Source organism: Astatotilapia calliptera, chromosome 20, assembly GCF_964374335.1.
Source record: "Astatotilapia calliptera chromosome 20, fAstCal68.1, whole genome shotgun sequence".
NCBI lineage: Eukaryota > Metazoa > Chordata > Actinopteri > Cichliformes > Cichlidae > Astatotilapia > Astatotilapia calliptera.
Window position 1 is genome coordinate 14137220 of NC_137441.1, and position 15262 is coordinate 14152481.

At 38.9% G+C, this 15262-nt stretch overlaps 1 protein-coding gene across 2 annotated transcripts in view; it reads left to right on the forward strand.

Annotated features, from left to right (window-relative positions):
• slc12a5b (solute carrier family 12 member 5b) overlaps positions 1-15262 on the forward strand; it is a 41534-nt gene that overhangs the window by 13428 nt on the left and 12844 nt on the right. For both annotated transcript variants that reach the window (XM_026153908.2, XM_026153907.2), the window contains exons 2-8: positions 9099-9202; positions 9322-9462; positions 11017-11163; positions 12675-12729; positions 12816-12946; positions 14687-14934; positions 15025-15236. In XM_026153908.2, coding sequence (XP_026009693.2) covers positions 9099-9202; positions 9322-9462; positions 11017-11163; positions 12675-12729; positions 12816-12946; positions 14687-14934; positions 15025-15236 — 1038 coding nt within the window. The remainder of the gene's footprint in view (positions 1-9098; positions 9203-9321; positions 9463-11016; positions 11164-12674; positions 12730-12815; positions 12947-14686; positions 14935-15024; positions 15237-15262) is intronic.

The window sequence follows — 15262 nt, forward strand, 5'->3', positions numbered from 1 at the left end:
TGTTCTCCTCAACAGAGAGCGTCCCCCGATTGATCAACAGCGCCATAAAATAAGAAGAATGGTGCCTAATGACAGAGTTAATAATACAGACTTTGTAATATGTCACGTGAAGATTCAGCAGCCAGATGAAGTGTTTACTGGCAATTGACAGTGATAGCGGACATCATCATAACTATTCCAACAATCCTCTCCACACAGACAAGCATAAACACACTCGACTATCACTAAATCAAATTCAATACACGTTTGTAATGACGCTAATTCAGTTTACAATAGGGTTCATTCGCTCAGTCACCAGGTGGCAGTATCCTCTTACACTGGGGAGTAAACTGCCATTAAACGAACAGAAGAAGAAGAAAACCCCTGCAGTCAAAGGAGCTTGCAAAGAAAAGCGTCTGGACTTCTTTAAGTTGCTTGAAGACGTTTCACCTCTCATCCGAGAAGCTTCCTCAGTTCCAAGGTCAAATGGTGGAGAGTCCCAGACATAAACCTAGTGGGAGCGACCCCCCACAGAGGGACAAAAGGACCCCCTGACGATCCTCTAATCGCCTGAGCCAAGGTGGGAAACTGGGTGTGGGTCCCAATCAGCCAGAGTTTTGGGTGTGTTCATTGTGAAACCTGGCCCCACCTTATCATGCGAATTCCTGAGGTCAGATGGCCCAGGATGTGAGTGGGCGTTAAGGCGTCTGGGAAGGGATCTCAAAACTGGATTATAGATGGCAGAGAGTTGGTGTCGTAAACCCCCGCCTCTGTTCAAAGATGGTCGCTCACAGTGGACATAGATGGCTTCTTTCACTCCTCTTTCAAACCATCTGTCCTCTCTGTCCAAAATGTGAACATTGGCATCCTCGAAAGAGTGTCCTTTATCCTTAAGATGCAGATGGACTGCTGAGTCTTGTCCTGTGGAGGTGGCTCTTCTGTGTTGTGCCATGCGCTTGTGAAGTGGCTGTTTGGTCTCTCCAATGTAGAGGTCTGAGCATTCCTCGCTGCACTGTACAGCATACACCACATTGTTAAGTTTGTGTTTTGGTGTTTTGTCTTTCGGGTGAACCAGTTTGTGTCTGAGCGTGTTGCTGGGTCTGAAATGCACTGGGATGTCATGCTTGGAGAAAACTCTCCTGAGTTTCTCTGATACGCCGGCTACATAGGGGATGACAATGTTGTTGCGTCTGTCCTCCCTCGCTGGTGTCTGATCTTCTTTTCTGCGCCTCTTTGCTGACTTTAAGAACGCCCATTTAGGATAGCCGCACGTTTTGAGTGCTTCCTTTACATGTGTGTGTTCCTTCTTTTTCCCTTCAGGCTTAGAGGGAACATGTTCTGCCCGGTGGTTTAGGGTCCTGATTACTCCAAGTTTGTGTTCCAAAGGGTGATGGGAGTCAAAGAGGAGATACTGGTCCGTGTGTGTGGGCTTCCGGTAAACTTCGATGTTGAGTTTGCCGTTCTCTTCAATGTGCACAGCGCAGTCCAGCGCAGTCCGTACCCTGCACATGCGCGGTACGGATCGGGTAGACCCGATTTGTACAGCCCGACTTTGCACATGCGCAGTAAGGATCGGGAGTTCCGATTTGTCACTATCTTTTTATTTTTTTGTTTTTGTCTACATTATATTAAATGTTAAAATGTCGGAAACATTTTAAGAGATACTTGTTATTCTTAACATCTTAACAGATACTCTGACCTGTAACTATCGTAAAATGCTTCGACCGGAAGTAGACACCTTTCGCGCATGCGGGGTACCGATTGGGTTTCCGGTAGTGACAAGGACGAAAGCGGATCGTTGAATGAAACAGATGAACCAGAATTGGTTTGTACAAAATGGCGCAACTAAAGTGGTGTGGAACTGGTTTGGCTTTCGCCCGTCAGATACACACCAAGGCACAACAAGAGCGTGCAAGCGGGCCGTCGTTATTACCGAACTGATTTTACATGATACACGGTGCTCAAAAATCTGTCAAATAAGTTTTAGTACAACTTCGGTAAGCTACCAAGCCACAACACTTGATGAATTGTCGGAGCATTACGGCAACCGTAATACGTACTGTGGTTCAATATAATATTACCATATTGTGTGTGTATAACCTCTTTTTAAGTTTTGTGGATATTTTACATGGTTATGCTGAGGATATGTCGGCCAATTTCAACTGGAAATGCCTTTTGGTTGAACTGTCAGCCAGGAATTTGCATTTGCACTGTTAAATTTTTATATATTAATGCACATAAAAAACAGCTGCTTGTTTAACTGAAAATACATTGATGGGGTTTTTTTTGCACTAATAAACTTGTGGAGTTGTAAAGTATTTTGTCTCGCATTAATTATATCGGCAGTTATATCGTTATCGCAAATTTTCAAATATATATCGTGATAAATATTTTTGGCCATATTGCCCTGCCCTAGTGTCAAGCTTTAACTTGTAACCATTTTCAAGCTCAAACAAAAATCTTCAGACAGAGCGAGACCAAAAGGATTATTCAGTTGTCAGACTGACTGACTGAGGTCGCTTCTGAAAACAACTGATTCTTCTGAATCACGACTACGTGAACTGCAATCTGCAAATTTGTCCTGTGCCGTGTATCACTGAAATACAACGTGCAATGAAACATTAAAGAACTGAAACTAATTTCTACCAGACTGAATGATTGTAAACGGACTGGCGGTTTTGACCTAACCGCTGTCCACGCGCCTCCGGGTACCTAACAGCCTGCTCCTGCTCTACCTGAGCACCCTATACAATATGCTTTTTTTATGCTTATGGGATTTCTAGCCAACATTCACATTCCAGTGGATGAACTGAAGAGCAATACTTGGTATTAGTACCTTGCTCAATGACAATTGGCATGCAGACTGGAACAACCAAGGATGGAACCATCAACCTTCCACTTAGCAGAGGACCTGCTCTCCTCCTGAGCTACAGCCACTCAATTGTCCACCAATAAAACTGATGTGCACTGACATTTAGGATTAGTGAGGCTCACACTTTGTGCAAGCAGTTGCAGTACCATTAAAGGCTTTGTGAACCACGAGTAAAATCTGAAAATGAATGATATATTCCAAGGGATATTTGATGAAAGGGGCCCTGTGATGAAAATGAAATAATGTGATCATCTCTCAGTGAAGAACGCCTGTTACACTATAGGTCAACATCCAATGTAGTAGAAGCTTAATCTTTCTATCCATTTGGAAGTTCCTAAGCCAGTCATAACATAAGAGGCCCTGAGCTCTCCTCCTATTTCGGCAATTCCAAGAACATCTCAGGTGTTAAACATGGCTGTTAATGGATTAGGAAGCAGCTAATCCATCAAAAGAAAATTAATTTCAACAACTCTACTACCGAGTCAGAAATTTGTGTCAGTTACCACCATTTGTTAAAAGCTAGGGTTAGCTGCTTTTCTACAGAGCCCACACCATCACTGAGACACCAAGTACTGGTCTATCATCAGAATAAACATTGCAACTGATTGTATCTATCACCCATTAGGGAGTGTTTGCAATTACTGAAGTATTAGCATTACATGTCATTGACCAAATGACAGTGAATGTATGTCTGAAACATTTAGTGAAATTACGTCTGAGTTCTGCTTCTGCGTTTTACACAACTGAGTCCTCATATGGAAAGTGGAGCTTTGTCCTTTGGGTAGGAGGATTTTTCAAAAGAGGTAAAGAACAGTGTCCTACCTTTGCAGGATTACTGAGCAGACAGATAGTAATCCCCTAGTATGTGCACCCTCGGGCATAAGAGGCATACCTTGAAGTATTAAACAACTTTCTGTTGCTTAACAAATCTGAACCATCTGAACAGCTCTGAGTGAGTACTCAGAGCTGTTCAGCGCTAAATCACCATTGCAGCTAGTTAGCTTGCTAAAGAGCTGAAGTTAGCATCTTAGTGTAGCATGATAGCATGCTGACATTTTCTAAATTGCACAAAAGGCAAGCACACCTGGACTTAGTTTCCAAATATTTAAATTAACCAAAGTAGCTAAAAATTTCATCAGAATGGTATCAGAAAGAAAATTAAGGGATCATCAAAACAGCCAATAGTGCTCCATAAGAAAAGCAATCAAGATGTTTGAAAAGCTACAGAAACCTGTCCTCTGCTTAACCTTTGTGATATGTTCTATTCTGTGAGCATTTCAACAGCTCTCGTAAAATAACAGTGCTTGCAGAACTTAAAAGAAAAAGCTGCAGCATGTGCAAAAATAAAGAAACTTTGTGACAGAAAAACATGCTATAGATCAGTTTTTTAGCAGCCATGCATGACACAGTTGGTCGACGACAGGGGAAGGATTTGGAGGGAAATGTGACTAATCTGAGGACAGTAATATCAAAAGTTTAATTTCTGCGGCTTGCAAATGTATTTTAGTTGACTTTCGGATTTGTCACGCACTACAACGGTGGAAGAAGTTAAGCTGTATATATATGAAAATAGTTTTGGAAAAGAAAAGCAAAGACAAAAAGCAGAGTATCAAAATGAAAAGAAAACAAGCAAATTTAATAGCCCAAAAATGCAGTAAAGGATATTCATCCCATGGTCAGGGCATCCATCCCTTGTGCCCTTGCTGTTTCTGACATGTAGCTTGGAAATATTTTAGAGCTGTTCATTTAAGGACATGATACAGAACAAAGACCAAAGACCGTGACTCAAACGTGACACACTTTTAGTTCTTTAAGGTTTACCAGATGAGGCAAAGAGCAGAATGGCACACAAAGCAGCAGGAAATAGAAAAGTATAAAAAGATTTATGCAAAACACGTCACCCACACATTCTAACACACACAAAGGCCTTAAGTAAAACATTATTAAATAGATTTTTTTTTTCTAAGCCAAGAGCAGAAACAAGCTTTAAATGCAGATTTAAAAATCCTGGTGGATTACAGAATACTCAGGTCGTTGGATTTAACATAAACATAAACATAAACCACAACCATAAGTGGAAATAAACAGAATTGCAGCATGAAGCTTAACGTCACAACACCTGGTAACAAAGTCATCTTAATTAGACATCTGCACAGTCTGGGATAGTTCTCCGTGTTTAACCACAGTGGGGTTTTTTTACTGGAGTAGTCCACATTAAAGACGTCCAGAAGGAAGAATGGACTTGAACATGTTGTGTTTAGGCACAGAAAAAGACATATAAAAATGTAACAACTTACAACCAAAATGTTTTCTAATCCAGTGTGACAGGTAACACGTCTTTAGGACAGTGGCCCACTGTGCAAGGGATTATGTGCATTATGTGCTGGCATTTGACTCTTCACTTTGCTTTAACGATTGGTGTATCATACTGTTGCAGCTTGGGGAATCGGAAGAGTCGACTTGATTGTATTGCTTATTTAACTGTGCAGTTGCATGCTTTCACATCAAGTGGTTCTCCATGACTGAAGCAGGCCTTAAAATGCCATCAACAGGCATTATGTGAAACATATGACTTGTTATGCAGGAGGTGTGGGATTCTGGAGTAGCGAAAAGCGTGTGCAAAAAACCAAAATTTAAGCGTAAATTTAAGTTTGTTCCAAAGGTCACTTATGTCCTTCTTTGTGACTATCAAGGGGAGGTTTTGTAAAAGATCTGACTACCTTCAGAGGCTTATAGCCATGATTATACGGTAATGAAATAACAACTATTAAAAGTCCCGTGCTTAAGGGCTTTTAGTTTGGTTTTTTCATAGTGTTTTTGATGACTATTACTCATTGTTAAATTAATCACAAATATAGGCAGACACAAAGGAATTAACAGCCAACACTGAAGTTCCTCTTAGTGTTACCAAAATTTATAGCCTCTTTGATTTGGTTTTTACAGCCTCCAATTTTAATTCTGTGGTTCATTCTCAGAGCTCAGCGCTGGTTACTTCCAGGCACAGGAAGCTCTTTCCAATGAAAAGGCTGTTAAAAACAGCAACAGACAAAAATACTGCACACCACTTACTCAGCACCATTCATAGACAAAGCAATTTTTGAAGCCAAATATGCAAATGTTTTCCTGCCCATTCATCATACTCCATAAGATGAAGTCTCCACTGCATTGGAAGGTTTTTTTCTAATTATATCCAACTTTATAAAAATGACTAAATGCAAGTTCCAATAAGGATTTTCTGTCATGGGAAACAGTTGCCCCAAATTGTGATTCATTTCTAAATCTAACCTGCTGTGAATAAAAAATTAATAATATCAGCTGGAATGCATTCATGCATTACATTTCTACTTGCACAAACATGCATCGTACTGACTTGTGATATCACTGTACACTCTAACCCTGTCCATCTGTAGAGAGGTCTCGTGGGATTAACAGGGCACTCATGCTGCTGGCATTTTAGTTGATGTGTTCTTCTAACCTTCTGTGGAAAATACAACGTGCACATGTTGAATGGAAGATGTGTTTTTCATCTCATTATTAATATTGTTTCAGAATGCTAACATAACCGCTGGAGTTAGAAATAACAAAAAAGACCCATAATGATATGACTTTTTAGCGTGTTACTTGTGTAATGAAGTGACTTGTCAGTGTTCCTCTGCTATCACTCGAAGAATGTCTCTCCTGGGACTTGTGGGGCAAAAGCAGGCTCAGCCAATCTCCGCTGCTACAAAATGACACAATATTAACTGGCCTTGAAGCTGCATGACCGGCAGCATAACAACTCCAAGGATCAGACACAAATCATCAAAATCTGTGACTCAGTGGAAAACAAACAGGCCAAGGACTCCAACAAAGAGCTCAGTGGACAAAAGCAGATATTAGAGGTGTGTGTGTGTGTGTGTGTGTGTGTGTGTGTGTGTGTGTGTGTGTGTGTGTGTGTGTGTGTGTGTGTGTGTGTGTGTGTGTGTGTGTGTGTGTGTGTGCCAGCCACTTCATTATGTAAACGCTGTAAACACACCGGTTGGAACTCCTTTTGCCTCAAGAACTGATTTAATTCTGGAAGCTGGAAACATGCCTCTAAGATTTTGATCCATATTAAAACATAGACTAAAATCTCTTAGCTAACTAGCATCAGTGATGTGCAGATTTCTCAGCTGCACATCCATCATGCAAATCTCCTCCTTCACCACATCCAAAAGGTGCTCTGTTAGATTAAGATTTGGTGACTGGGGCTGTTTGAGTCCAGTGAAGTCACTGTCGTGTTTGAGATGATTTGAGCTTTGTGACATGATGTATCCTGTTGAAAAGAGTCATCAGAAGACTGTGGTCATAAAGAAATGGGCACGGTCAGCAACAATACTCAGGTAGGTTGTTGTAACTGTGCTACCAGCATTCTTTCCTGGTCCTGTCATTTCAAGTATTGGAGCAGATATCAAGACTCACTTGGCCAGATAATGTTTTTCCGTTCTTCTGTTTTCCAAATTTGTGAAACAATACACAATGTAGCCTAAGTTTTGATCTGTTTCATGCTTAGATGTTGTTAGTGTTATTAAAGTTATTCGTTGCCTTCCTATCAGCTGAAAACAGCTCAAGCCCACTAAAATCACTCTTCACCCTTCTGATGCCCAGTTTAAACTTCAGTAGGTCATCTTGGCTGCATCTGCATGCCTAAGTGAACCGAGTTGCTGCCATCAGATGTGTTGATTAAATATTTGCATTAACAAGCAGTTGAGCAGGTGTACCGCATTGTCATCCTTTTTTATTATCTCTTCTTCTTTTATTCGCATTTAAAGAATTTAGTAATTTCTTTTCAGGAAGTGGTATGTTGGTACAGTTTGCTTGCAAATTTTCAAGCTTGGGAATTTAAAATTGAGTTTTAAAATTATTTTTATAACATTAAGAAAAACCTATACATGTTGTAAGTCATTTTCCTTCTATTTATAAATTATATTGCTGTTTGGGGTACATATGCACCCAAGCCTGAAGGGAACTTTGCATGATCATTATTATAATTTGATGATTCAATTAAAGTACTTCCCAGATTCAATGTGTTCTGAATTAAAGAAAGGATTGAAGGAATTATTTAAAATTATTAAAAAAGTAACCATGTCTGTTCTTATATTATGGGAAGACATGGAAAACTGGTTTGATACAAAGTGAGATTTCAGAGATGGACTTTGTTTGCTTTTGCTCTTTTGATCCATTACTATTCCTAGCTAAAGTCTACTTCATTGGTAACACTCAGTTTTCCTGAGATCCACTCTAGATAAGAATCACAAATTTTATTATTATTATTATTATTATTAAATATAAAATGCATGTTCTACAACACTTAGGTTGGTCCACATAAAGCTCACATTCTGCACCGAAGTAAAAACAAAAATTATAGTAATGTGATTCAGTTGATTAAACTAAATAAATCCAGATATAAAACCTAAATAATGAATCTTTTAATTTATTCTTGAATATATTTCTGAGCCTCACAGTGTTTGTTTTACAGCCCTGAAAGTGACAACTCAAAGGCAGTGTGGGAAATCCAAATAAAACATTTAAGACCAAAACTTGTTTTGGCGATGTGGCTTGCATGTACAACTCTGCCTAGTGGTTTGGCAGAACATTGGCTGCACATTAAAACATTGAAAACAAATGAATAAATAAGTCCTTGCCAAACTGGGATTTAATCTGCTGCTGTGAATCTTGGCATCGCATCTGTATTTTTTGGAGATTTGGCTGAGATTTGGATATTTTGCTGTGATTGCACATTTCCTATCAGTCGTTTAGCTTTCTTTTTCTCTTCACTGTCTCAAGCCTCTTTGGTCCTGTTTAAAAAAATCACTCCCATCTCTCATGAAGTTGTCAGCCTTTCTCTTTATCTTTCCTGTGCCCTTCTGTCTTAGCTAATTAGCATCAATGCAGGTGGTCACGTTTGTGCTGCCATTAATAAGGAGAAAACACAAAGCAGGTGGTGTCAGCTTAAACTAATCTGACATTTATTGGTCACAAGTGTATAAGTTACAACATACAGTTTGACTAATCAAGGATTTTTACGTGTAGCATCTTTTATGAATTAAGCAAAGCACACCATCAGGAAATGCTCTTGAGAGTAACTAAGCTTTTTTATAAATGAGGATCTGACGCTTTAACCCGAGGCCTCAGTTCAAAACATCACCACGTCAAAACCCACAGTGGTGCTATTAACATGACTTAAGATTCGACTTTGACTGTGCCAGTTGGTTTTTCTGTGTTTCAGGAGATGGGAACCCTAAAGAGAGCAGTCCTTTCATCAACAGCAGTGCAGCCACTAACATGGATAAGAGCCAGCAGTATGATGGCAATAACATGGCTCTGTTTGAGGTGGGCGCACTCTTCACTGCCCTGTAATATAGGTTGCTGTCCTTAATTGTTATTATTAAGGAAATGTGACTGTATATGCTTTTAAGTTGAACTTTGCCTATATTTGTACTGCACTGCAGGAAGAGATGGATACCAGTCCCATGGTTTCCTCTCTGCTCAGCACTCTGGCTAACTACTCCAACCTGCCAACGGGCAGCAAAGAGCACGAAGAGGCTGAGAATAATGAGGAGGGGTCACGTCCATCTAAAAAACCTGTCAAGGTACAGTATGTTATATATGTGACCCATTTAACCTCACTCAAAACAACAAAAACAGGTGTAAAAGTGTCAAAATACTATCATATAATATGATTAGAAAATATCATAAAACAGGGAATTCTTTACTATTTATACCTATAATGTCAAACTCCCTACATGTAATTTGAAAATAATTAATATATGTCAAATCAAATGTATCTAATAATTTTATATTAAAAAATCCAAATCCTATAATATAGGACATAATAAAGGATATTTTTATTATGACCACACCTGTTTTTTCAGGTTGTCCAAATTTAAAAATGTAAAAACATAAAAAATTTAAAAATAAAAATGTTTAGAGAATTAAATACAGGCTGGTGAAATCACATGGTAAATGAAATTGGGAGTTCTCATAGTTTAACCATTTTTATTAATGTTTAGCAATGTTTAAATATAAGTGACTATAATTTATTAATTTAAATTATCAGTAAAAGTTCATAATAGAGTCAATATTTTTCTACTTTCTTAAATTTATTCCAAATCTGCTTCAAGTGTTGCGTCACTCAACACCTCATAAAAGAACGGTATTGTTTTGTTGCAGTTTGTACACAGGAAATAAGCTTTAAATTGCATCCAAACCTTTATCATCATTTTATGGAAGATTGGAAAAGAAAGCATCAAAGACAGTTTTTAACACCAGAGATGAAATTTACTACATTAAATTATAATGTAGTAAATTTATGTTTACCTACAAATGTTTAAAGGTACCCATATGGAAAAGAAATAGTAAAAACCTATATGATTTACTCTGACAATTATGGTGTAAGTAAATTTACGGACTGCATAAATCATTTTAGTTAGTGTGTAATTTCATAGCAATTTTGCAAAGACACAAACAGTATTTCCTCATCTTTTAAAAATGCTGCACTTTTTAGAACCATATTACGGAGTCGATTAACCTTGCCTTTTTACATCTTTATCTAATATTCATTATGCTGCAGTTGTTAGTCGATTGTCCTTTTATTGTACTTGCATACATTTGATAAGGACTGTTCTCCTTACAAGGAAAAATAAATGCCATTAAACTTTGCAGGTCTATGTGACATTACAATGATGTAGCGAAGTCTACGTTCATATTTATTTATTTCACAATCACCGTTTAAACCTAACTTTCAAAAGAAGTATACAGGAAAGGAGTGTCTTCTCTTCCTAAGATCATATGGGCCAAAACGTACACTTACAATATAAGTCAGGGAAACATTGTTTGTTTTTCTTAAAATCACTTATGCAATACTTAAATTTACTTACATTATAATTATTTGTTTCCTGTTTAAACCTGACTTGTTGCCCTCTATTGTGGTGTAAGTTCAAATATTTGTAGGTAGATATAATTACAGGTGTGGGATGAATTATGGAGTGTTACTTTTTTCAAAAGCTGTTTTTCTTACAATAAATGCAATAACAGAATGACTGAACAACAAAGTAATAACTGACTTATTAGCCAGAAAAAAAGGAGTTAGTGCACTTTGTATCATAAAGTTTTTAATTTGTTATTTTGTTTTGTGTATTTTCCAGGCACCTCAGCTGGGCACTCTAATGGGAGTGTACTTGCCGTGTATCCAGAATATTTTTGGGGTAATCCTCTTCCTGCGGATGACATGGATGGTTGGGATTGGAGGCGTCTTTGGCTCGTTTATAATCGTCTTCATGTGTTGTTCTACAGTGAGTACAGTGAGGCTGTTCAGCGTTCAAGATTAATCAGTCAACTAAAGGCACTCAGCCTATCAATCTGGAAAAAGAGTGGTTTTGCAAACATTTACAACTGATCACTGAGATATCACAACTCTAACATCAATGACAGGAAAATACCGAATACCTCCTTACTGTGAATCCAACTGTTGGGAACTATTCATGTGGATATTTGTCAACCTACCTAAACATTGTGGCAGACCTATAGATGGTATAGAAAAGATGAATGCAGCCACCGCCGGTTGTTATCATACTGTTTGTTTGGAGCCAAGCTAATTAGTAACAGTAACAAACTACAAATAGCAGAATTCAACTCACCAAAAGTTTAGTGCAGTGTCTGTACCAAAGAGAAAGCAATATTAGCCGTAAAATAGTTCCACTCAAAAAGCTCTAGAAGGCACTAACCCCACAAAAGTTGATGGCTACAACTGAAAAATCACACTAGTCAGATATTTTATATAATAATTCAGTCATTATAAGGAGGGAAACAATGTTTGGAGGCCCAAAACAATGTTTAAATGTTTAAAACAAAGTTTTAAACATTTTTTAATATGTAAGTCTGTGAGAACTGACTGGGACCCAGCCTCAAGTGGCCAATACTGGAACTGCAGATTCTGGTCTTTCAGGCGGAGATTCTGCTACTTGTGCAGACCAAGCAGATGCCATGTCTATGTCCAGGGGGGAGCTAGCAAAATATTAGGCAGGTGGCTTTAATATTGTTTCTGATCAGTGTACAACAGGCTGTGTGAATGTGATTTCCATTGTGCAGCTGCTGAAGGTGACATAGTAAATCCTGATAAACGGCATTCTGCCAGTAAACCCACTAACAGGCTTTCAGCACCATATTTCTCCCTGTATGTGGGCTTAATCAACAAAGGGGCTTAAAATGTATTACATGAAATGTTTTTCAAAAAATTAGAGAAAGAAAAAGGGAAACAAGTCTTTTAAGTAAGGGAAGACACTGACCGTTGGAATCTTACTATAATTAGTTTGTGTCTAAAAATAAGGTTTAACAAACCTAAATAGATAGCTTGTCTGATTTTTGCCAGCACTTTGTTGGAAGTTTCAGGGGCGTTAAAAGGACATGTCTGGATTTCATTGGATTTCACCCACACTGACATCACTAATAGATCATGTCTGGGCTTTATAAGTATAACCTCGGACTACTAGTTGCTGTAGTAGTATGCTGTTAAACTCAAATATTAAAGAGTTAAACTACAGACAAGTACCGTAAAAGTGTATCTAACTACCGTGCTCTGCTGTAACAGACTGTAGCTGAAGTGACAGCATGTGCCTAACCAGTCATTCCTGTGAGGAATGGTTCGACATGACCAGATGAGTCAGACTTTTGTGCTGCTGGATGTTTTCTCTACCATCCCCTCATTTCATCAGTGCCTCCCTGTCAGCCTTCCTTAATTTGACTTGCCCACCTGCTGCCTTTCAGAATCCTGTAATCCCCCCCTGTTGTCTGCTGCTGTTTTCAGACCATGCTCACAGCCATCTCCATGAGTGCCATTGCGACAAATGGAGTCGTACCAGGTGAGTGGATATCAGAGGGCATGCATTAGTATGTTTGTGTGCAACAGAGCGGTGCGCTGAGCCCTGTGTGTGTTTGCGACTCACAGCTGGAGGTTCGTATTACATGATCTCTCGCTCTCTGGGGCCCGAGTTTGGCGGTGCTGTCGGAATCTGCTTCTACTTGGGCACCACTTTTGCGGGTGCTATGTACATTCTCGGCTGTATTGAAATTCTGCTGGTAAGTCGATTGAATTTTTAAATGACAGGTTTATATTGCTTTTCATGTTTTTCTTATATGCCTTCAATATAATAACAGGAAAAGCACATCTGGAGATAATAAAGGCTGAATTCCAGTTATGTTAGTTTTGGGGTCCTGTTACTGGTTCGGTCTTGTAGTTAATGTGTTAGTTAAGTGAAAGAGATCCATTATTATTTTTTATAGATGTATTTTGGCCTTTATTATTTTTATGACAGGACATGAGAGCAGACAGGTAAAGCAGGAAAGAGAACAGAGGAAATGACATCCAGGAAATTGTTCAGTGGGAAATCTGGGCCCCTGCAGAAGCGTTTCAGCATATGAGCTGCCCGCTCAACCCACTGAACTCTATCTGTACCCCACATGTTGTTATTTGGTTGTTTACACCTGTGATCTTCCGGCTAAATTGTCTTCAAACATTGGCTGTAAAACAGGAATCATTAGCGTACAGCATGTTCCAATAAATGATAATGAAAGGATAGCAGGCAAGAAGGGGACAGGGGGGGAAAAGCAAGGTTACTCTCCCACTTTAAACTAAATAACTCACATTCACATAGTACAGTAATTTTTAACCCAGTGAACTTTTTTTTAATGTGTTAATTTATTTTATTCTCATTGCTTTAGTGTGTTTTCTTTTCTTTATTTCCATTATTATGAAAATGATACAAATGTGCTTTGGCGAGGTAAATTGCATTATTGAAAAAATAATGCAATTGAGGAGATTTGGTGACATTTTCCTGTTTCTGCATAGTAGCTGACTGACGTTTTGCCAAACTGACAGATGATGTGGTTTCTCAGGAAAAAAAACATAAACCTATAAACACCGACTAGCCTCATGGCAAGGATTTAACAAGATGCTGTGAACATTTCTTTGAGATTTTGGTCCATATTGATATCACAGCATCGCACAGTTGCTGCTGATTTCTTAGCTGCACATCCAGGATCCAAATCCGTTCCACCACATCGCAAAGAGTCCAAACAGTTTGAGATTTAAGTCTTCTGAGATCCTGCTGGACACAGCAATCAGAAAATGGAAACACTATCATCATTTATGATGTGACACGGTCCATTCATTTACTAAAGTGTGTCAAAAAATACTTGCACTATTACAGTACCGCCAGCAGCGGCAGCAGCAGCCTGAACTTTAATACAGGGCAGGTTGGATTGATGTTTGCATGTTGCTTTCATGTTGCCCAATTCTGACCCTAAGATCTCAATGTTGCAGAATAAATCAAGACTCATCAGACCAAGTAGTGTTTTTCCAGTATTGTCCAAGTTTTCAGTTTCCTGTTCGTAGCCGACAGGAGGAGAAGAGACACCTGTTGTGAAGCAGTTCAAAAGTCACTTAAATCACCATATGTCCCCATTCCAATGCTTAGTTTGAGCTTCAGCAGCCCATCTTGGCCATACCTACATGTCTCAATGCACTGAGCTACTGTCATGTGATTGGCTGATAACATATTCGTGTTAATACACAGTCACCAGGTGTACGTAATCAAGTATTTATAACATTATAATGATAATGTTTTGCTTTTTTAGAACTAAAAGGATAAATAATAAAATGTGTTTTTATATATCGCATGACGTTGTTTTTTTATTAACAAAAAAATAATTTGCATAAACATATTTATATGTAGATTCTCTACAATACTTCTGCAAACTTTGTCTTATTCTTCTCACCCACTCTAACCCTGTCTTCCTCCACTAATTTGTCTCTTTCAGATTTATATTGTTCCCCAGGCAGCCATCTTTAAGATTGAGGGCCTGGAGGGCCCCGAGGCAGAAGCAGCATTGCTCAACAACATGCGAGTGTACGGCACTATTGTGCTGAGCTTGATGGCACTGGTGGTGTTTGTGGGGGTCAAATATGTCAATAAGTTGGCACTGGTCTTCCTGGCCTGTGTCATACTTTCTATTCTGTCTGTCTATGCTGGAGTCATCAAGACTGCCATTGACCCCCCTGTGTTTCCGTAAGTGACTCTTTATTCACTGGTACAAATCCATAATGATGTCGAATTATCCTACGTGACAGGTATGCCCTGGGCTGGTTGTCTTTGCAGCGTCTGTCTGCTGGGAAATCGAACTCTTCTTTCTAAAGGATATGATGTCTGCGCAAAGGTCATTGAGATAGACAACGAGACTGTCACCACCAAACTGTGGAGGAGCTTTTGTGATTCGGAGTACCTCAATGCCACTTGTGACGAATACTTCAACAATAACAATGTTACAGAGATACAAGGTATTCCAGGGGTCACTAGTGGCATCCTGGCAGGTACATTTTTCAGTGTAAACCACCTT